Source organism: Cryptomeria japonica, chromosome 5, assembly GCF_030272615.1.
Source record: "Cryptomeria japonica chromosome 5, Sugi_1.0, whole genome shotgun sequence".
In the NCBI taxonomy this organism is placed as follows: domain Eukaryota; kingdom Viridiplantae; phylum Streptophyta; class Pinopsida; order Cupressales; family Cupressaceae; genus Cryptomeria; species Cryptomeria japonica.
This window is the reverse complement of record NC_081409.1, coordinates 802,712,869-802,720,298: the sequence shown is the minus strand read 5'-3', so window position 1 is coordinate 802,720,298 and position 7,430 is coordinate 802,712,869. Positions and strand designations below refer to the sequence as shown.

The 7,430-nt window shown below is 35.4% G+C and overlaps 1 protein-coding gene across 1 annotated transcript; it reads left to right on the top strand.

Annotated features, from left to right (window-relative positions):
- The first annotated feature begins 3,926 nt into the window (after positions 1-3,926).
- On the top strand, positions 3,927-6,163 carry LOC131075567 (L-type lectin-domain containing receptor kinase IV.3-like). Its single transcript, XM_058012411.2, has 2 exons — positions 3,927-4,536; positions 4,785-6,163. Exons 1-2 carry the CDS (start codon positions 3,927-3,929, stop codon positions 6,038-6,040), a joined length of 1,866 nt encoding a protein of 621 aa, XP_057868394.2. The 3' UTR covers positions 6,041-6,163.
- Positions 6,164-7,430: the final 1,267 nt, after the last annotated feature.

Genomic DNA, 7,430 nt, shown 5'->3' with positions numbered 1-7,430 from the left:
TCCTCTCCTAGCCTATTCCCTTGTCTAGATCAATAAGGTAGGGTTGTCCCCTTGCCCCTTCTCTATTTCTCATCGCTTCTGATACCCTGTACTATCTCCTTAGAAATGACACTCTCTCCCCCTGTGTCCAAGGCATTACCCTGCCTGATGACTCTGAACTGATTAGCATCTAGTTTGCTGATGATACATCATTCTTCCTGAAGCTCTCAAGACATAATATTGACTCCCTCAATCAAAAACTTGACATTTTCCTTAGAGCTTCCGGAGCCTAGATATCTAGGACAAAATCCATACTGCTTGGATGGAAAGATAATCCCCCAGACTGGCTTCACTAGTTTGGCTATGAGTGGGGAGAACCCACTAAACTAGTCTATTATCTTGGCATCCCCTTCTCGATATCTCCCTCTCTTAAGGACATGTGGGGCTGGGTTAGGGAAAAAATAGATAGTAAACTCAACAAGTGGGACAATAGGATCCTATCACTTGCTGGCAGGATTCAAGTTTGCCAAAAAATCCTATCTTCATACAGCATCTATTACTCCTCGATATGGATGTTTAATAACTACCAAATTTTTGAAATCCAAAGAGCTATTAGACGGTTCCCTTGGTTAGATGGGAAGGGTAGAAGGAAAGCCCACGTGATCAAATAGACCTGGTGCCACTTGGATAAAAAGCTTGGTGGGCTGGGCCTTAAGGATCTTAGGCTGCAAGGCATCTCCCTTGCTACCAAATGGATATTTCACTCACTGGAAGGACAAGAACCCTAGAAAATCCTCATCGGAAACAACATTCAAAATGGTGTTCCTAAAAATGCCAAAACATGGAAAGCTCTCCCACTCAGTGACCTAATAGCTGGTATTTTTCTCGTGTTTGTCTAAGGCACCTGGGTGTTTAAATCCATCTGGAAAGCCTGGGAGCATTTGCATGGTCTAATTAACAACTCAAGCATCAACTCTGACAACTCCCTACATGGTGAAAGGTCAATATGGTGGAACTTGCATGACAACTCCAAACCACTTGCTTTAACCCAAGGTTGCTCTACGAAACACTGGCATAACAAAGGAATCAAGTACATTATGGATATCCTTGAATATGATAACCTTATTAGCTGGGAGGCCCTTAGCACTAAATATGATCTCCCTGCATCACATAAAAAGACATACAATATGATTAAGAATGCATGTGTTCCCTTTAACCTCCCCAAAAACACCCAAGTAGATGCCCATAGATACCTCTCATTCCTATGGAAGGATGGCTCCACCCTCCCTAAAACCAAAGCCAAATCTATCTATACCCTGCTTAACAGTGACTCCTCGGTGATCGAGCACATCAACAAACTATGGTAAGATAACCATACCCCCCACACTTGGCAGAAAACCTTTGAGAAGCTCTGGTGTTCCCCCATTCCCCCCAAAATTCAATGTTTCAGAGGGCAACTCATTTTAGATAGATTACCCGTTAGGAATAAATCTCCTGAGTATGATTGATGCCTTGTCTGCAGAAAACCTGAGACCGCACGTCACATATTCTTTGAGTGCCCCTTTGCTAGAGAAATTTGGCTTTTGTTTGGAATATCTATTGCAGAATCTGTCTTTGCTCTTGATATTGTTTCTAGTTTTAATCATGGATTGCTGAAGGATACTAATCTTGTTTGGCAAATCTTATCTTCCTATATTCTCTAGTTTATTTGGAAACTTAGAAATGAGGAGAAGTTCCAAGGCATTCCAAGGGAATGTACTGAGTTTTTCAAAAAACTCACATATTAAAAAATTGTTGTGCAGGTATGTTTTGTGATGAACCTCGAGAGGAACAAGCTACTGTGATTCTTGAAAGATGGCAGAGCAACCATGTTTGTTCATGAGATGCAAAACGGGTACGAATGGGCTAGAATCGCAAAAAACCAGACCTCTTTTGACAAAGCAGTGAAGAAGCTGATAAAGGATCTTCAGGACAGTAGGCCTCCCCCCTTCAACAGGATTGAGATGTGCTCCCAGATCCTAGAAAGAAAGAAGGTGGTTTGGATGGAAGGAGAACAAGGCTGGATGATGTGGCTGGAGGATCAGGATGAGATCCTTCAATACTGAACTATTTTGCTATGTCCTCTCTTTTTAGATAGAGCGATAATTGTATATAATCCTTTCTCTTGTTCTTCAGTTTCGTGGCGGTGGCCCTGGCCCCCGCTCAATAGTTTTGTATAAACTCTATGACTAAGCTTATTTTGGTCTCTCGATATTTAATACAAAAAAAAAAACTATTTAAAATAGATATTTCTTTTTTTTTAATATAAAGAAATCCAAAAAAATGCCAACACCAAATTTTTTAAACCAAGTTTAAAAATAATTTTAAAAAATATAAATGTCAATTTTACAAAAACGAAGTTTATTTTAAAGGAAAAAATAATAATCATGTTTCATTGGTGCAAACTAATAGACTAATAGTAAGTAAATCATAATACCATTAATATCAAAATCATGATATTTCCATAATTAATAAAAATATATTATTATAATAATAATTAAAAAAATAATTTATATTGAATTTTTTCATAAACCAATTTATGTTGAGCCCTTCAGCACCAAACAAATTAATAAATAATCCATAAAAATTTAAATATAACTCAATTTCCATCAATTTAAATTATTCATGTGAATATAGTTTTTAGATTCTGCCATTTTGGACTTTCCTCAAATAAGAGAAAACACGCATTGGAATTCCGAATAAACAAGGATTTGCATAGAAAATCAAGTCAAAAGAAATCCACTTGTGCGAAGCTTTCATCATCTACACATTAATACATGAATGCGATTAGCAATATTATCTTTTCAAATGATAATTTGCAAAAAAATTTAAATAATTTTAATAGAAAATTTTATATTATTTTTTAATTAGATATTTTATTAGATATGATAGTACAAGTTTGAATTAGTTTTGTTTTTTGATATAATAGTATAAATTGGAATTAATTTTTTTTTATATAATAGCACAAGTTTATTTGATATGATAGTACAAGTTTGAATTATTTTGTTATTTGATATGATAGTACAAGTTTATCTTCTTTTCATTGATGACATGAATGTAGTTGACAATATTATCCTTTGTATTAATTTAAAACTGATTTTAATTTTATAATTTGATAAGATAGACACCTTTTGAATACTAGCCAAAAACATAAATTTAATCATATTTAATATATAATTTGTTCCATCAAATCAATTATTTTTTATTTTTTATTTTTTACAAAATTTTAAGAATAAATTTATTTTTTGAATTGATCAATTATTTAAATGTTTTAATTTTTTTCTATTTTATAAAAAAATTATACTCAACCAGCATTCAAAATCAATTAATTTTATCAACAAATTAGGAATCTTTAAAATCAGTTTTTAATTTAGAAGAGCAATTAATTGAATAGACTCAAACTTGCTTTTTAAATCAACTTTATCTATAACTTTGACTTAATGAAACTGTAATATAATAATAGATTTCTACAATGTATTCCTTCATTTCATTTACGTGACAGTTTTAAATTTGATTAAGTCAAAACTATAGATAAAATTGATTTGAAAGAGTCCATGTACACCGTCCCTTAAAATCAACCTTACCTACGACTTCTGTCTTTGACTTGGCCAAACTAAAATAACCAGACGGTATAAGGACAACATTCATTCTGGAGTGCACCTACACCGTCTCTTACAAATTATATGAGGATGACAAGACTGATTTTCTTCCGAGAAACAATGCTTACCTTTTGCCAGCTAACCTCCTGTTTTGTCATAGTGCTGCCATGGCTATTCTGTAGCTCACACTTTGCCTATGCCGATATTTTCACCTACTGGGTTTTCAACGAATCCAACATAATACTACTAAAGGATGCTTCCATACACTCGCAGCGGGTGGTCAGCTTAACCAATCAAACCCAGCATTCAATGGGTCGTGTTCTGTACCCAAATCCCATCAAAATAAAAGCCAGCAATAATTCAATTTTACCCTTCAGCACTACCTTTGTTATGTACATTGGAGTTCCATCTAAGGGCAATGGTGGGAGTGGGATGGCCTTTATCATGGCTCCCAATAACTCCGTTGTGGGCGCCCAAGATTCCGAGTACCTCGGAATCGCCTCCCCTAAAACAAATGGTCTCCATTCCAACCATCTTTTGGCAGTCGAATTTGATACGGCATATGACCCTGATGTTGGCGATATAGACGGCAACCATGTTGGAGTTAACCTGAACGGCGTTAGGTCATTTGAATCTCAGCAGGCAGCCTATTGGTTGGACAATGATCATTTTAACACTTTCAGTCTGAAAAGTGGAGAGAACAAGCAAGTCTGGATTGATTATGATCATGTACAAGATCGGCTTAATGTGAGCGTTGCTATGTACGGGATGAAGAAGCCTGTCCGGCCTTTGATATCTGTTACGAAATTGAATCTCTCTTCAGTTTTGAAGGAAGACGTGTATGTGGGGTTTTCTGCATCGACAGGATCTCAAGCAATTGAAGATCATCATATTCTCGGCTGGAGCTTCAGTACAGAAGGTAATGTAAATATTATATTGAAATAGATTTTGAAAACGAGATTGGGGATACCCCTAAAACCTAAAAGTTAAGAATTTAAAATTAGCTTTATGTTTTTAATTATTATAAGATTCCTTATAAGGTTTGATCAGAAAAGCGTCGGGCTTTTTAATTTAGAATAATCATAGGTCTTTTGGTTTCATTTTCAAGTTATATGCTTGGTTTTTCTTCTGTATTGGTATATTCATCTGGGCCTACACTTTTACCAGGTAAATCACCGACCCTAGATCTCTCGGGCCTCCCCTCATTGATCAGAAAAAAGCACACAACTAAATCGAGAGGCTTCGCGGCCGGTGTGACTGCAGCATCTCTGGTGGTGTTCTTTGTTGGCGTTTTCTTTTCATTAGTTAAAGTGAAAGAAATAATAGATAGGGATATGATTGAAGAATGGGAGCTAGAGTTTTGGCCTCACAGAATTCCATACGAAGAGCTAAAAGCTGCCACACAAAACTTCAGTGATGACCAGCTGGTGGGCAGTGGGGATTTCGGACGGGTTTACAAGGGCCTTCTCTCCAAAAGCGGCGTTGAAGTTGCAGTGAAATGCATCACAAAGGATTCCACTGCAGGAATGAAGGAATTTATTTCAGAAATCTCCAGCGTGGGTCGTCTTCAACACAGAAACCTTATTCAATTGCGGGGATGGTGCAGGAAGAGCAAACAGCTGTTTATTGTTTATGACTACATGCCAAACGGAAGCCTGGATAAATTTATATTCCCTGACCAAGAGGCAAAAACACAAGTACTACCTTGGGAGAGAAGATACGCAATTCTGAAGGGTATCGCTGCAGGGTTGTTATACCTTCACGAGCAATGGGAACGCAGAGTGGTACACAGAGACGTGAAATCCAGCAATGTGTTGCTGGATTCAGAGCTTAATGCAAAACTTGGAGATTTTGGGCTTGCTCGTTTGTACGACCATACTCAGAATCCACAGACAACTCGGGTTGTGGGGACTGTTGGGTATATCGCTCCAGAAGTCACAAATACAGGGAAAGTTACTCCAAGCTCTGATGTATTCAGTTTTGGCGTTGTTTTACTGGAAGTTGCATGTGGCAGGAGGCCCGTAGATTTGGCCATGGATAGTGAACAGATTGTTTTGTTGGATTGGGTGAAAGATCTATATCAAAATGGAAAAACCTTGAATGCAGCTGACCCTAATCTTAATGATGTGTATGATGTGGAAGAAATGGAAAGAGTGCTGAAATTGGGATTGTTTTGTTCTCATCCTCAACCGGAAAAAAGACCTGGCATCGGAACAGTACTGCAAATGCTGGAAGGCCAAGCTCCATTTCCTGGTCATGGGGCTCTTTCTATTTCTTACGATGCAAGTTACATGGATTATGGCAGTGCTGTTGTTCATATTACAGATGAAGAATCAACTGCCAATCAAATGATTTCCATTCCTGCAACTACTTCAACTAGCCGTGGTTATGAGATTGATTCTGATTATGGTGTAGGCAGATAATTTTTAATGTCGCCTTAGGCTTATGCTTTTATTTTAAATTTCAAGAGACTTCTACTTATATGTTTCAGTGCTGGGCAATGGGCAGCCGTAATCTCTGTACTTTTCTATCTTAAAAGATGTATATTAAAGAGCTAGTAGTTAAATTTGTTATAGATAATTGAAGTATGTTAGTGAAATGTGATGCAAAGTCATTTATCATATTGAAGCTAGGTTTCCGTGGAGGGTTGATTAAAAGATTTTTATTCTTTTTTAATGGCAGTTCAGATTTGTAAGCACTTTGGTTTCATTCTTTAAGATGTTGAGGTCTTTGCATTCAGTATGACTTAATTTCTAGTGGGTTCATTTGGAGCCATTCAACTTCATGAGTAGACCAAGGGCCCATTGATAATTAAGAGACCTTTTTGCACCTAAAGTTACACAATTCTTTTATAATGAATATTGCCTAATTTATAATTAATTGTGTTTAGAAAATAGAAACTAATATTTATTTGTTAAAAAATATTAATTTTTAAATTAGAAATACAAAATTTATAATTAAGAATATTTTTAAAATAATTTATTTTTCCTTATAATGGTAAGAAAAAATAGGACCATGGACATATTTATAAGTGGTTTGACTGATCCAATCTCCTTTACTTGGAGTCTTTATAGATAGGTTTATTACAAAGAATGTTTGGTTGAAAAATCTGACTAAATACTTCACTTTTACTATAATCTTTAATTAGTACTGACTATTTTATAGACAACATATTAAACTTTTGTAGTTTTTTGTTAGTAGTCACTGTACTATTGTTGCAACCCTTGAAAAATATCTTTAATCTTCATATTATTTCACTTAATTATTTTTACACCCTAACCTATTTAGAAATCTCCCATATTATATGTAAAAACTTCCCTCATTCTATGTTTTCAATTAAATTGGTTGATTTGCAGGCAAAGGCATCGCAGACAAGGCCTTTTTGTTGAGAAAGGTCTCGACAAAGACTTCCTCAGTGGAGCAGCAAATGCTACTAAAAATACTGCAAAGTATTTAGTTCCGCTCATTACACTAAGTGGGTAGCTACCCTATTCATTGTTTTTTACCAAGTTTCTTTTAAAATTCGCGTCTTATAGCATTTTCTCAATTATTTTGCCATGAATACTAAATTATTCTTTATGTTTGCTTGTTTTCAATTTCTTGAAAATTTTTAAAATTCTAATGAAAATGTTATAATGTGCATAAATCTAGAATAATTAAATATTGCAGTAAAAATTAGTTGCAAAGAAGTAATGCAGATACTAAAATGGAATAACTAAATAACAAATAAGACACATATTTATATGTTAAAACCTTGACAATATGGCAAAAAAACATCTATGGGGAAAGGTATTGGTATTCATACCTCTTAAA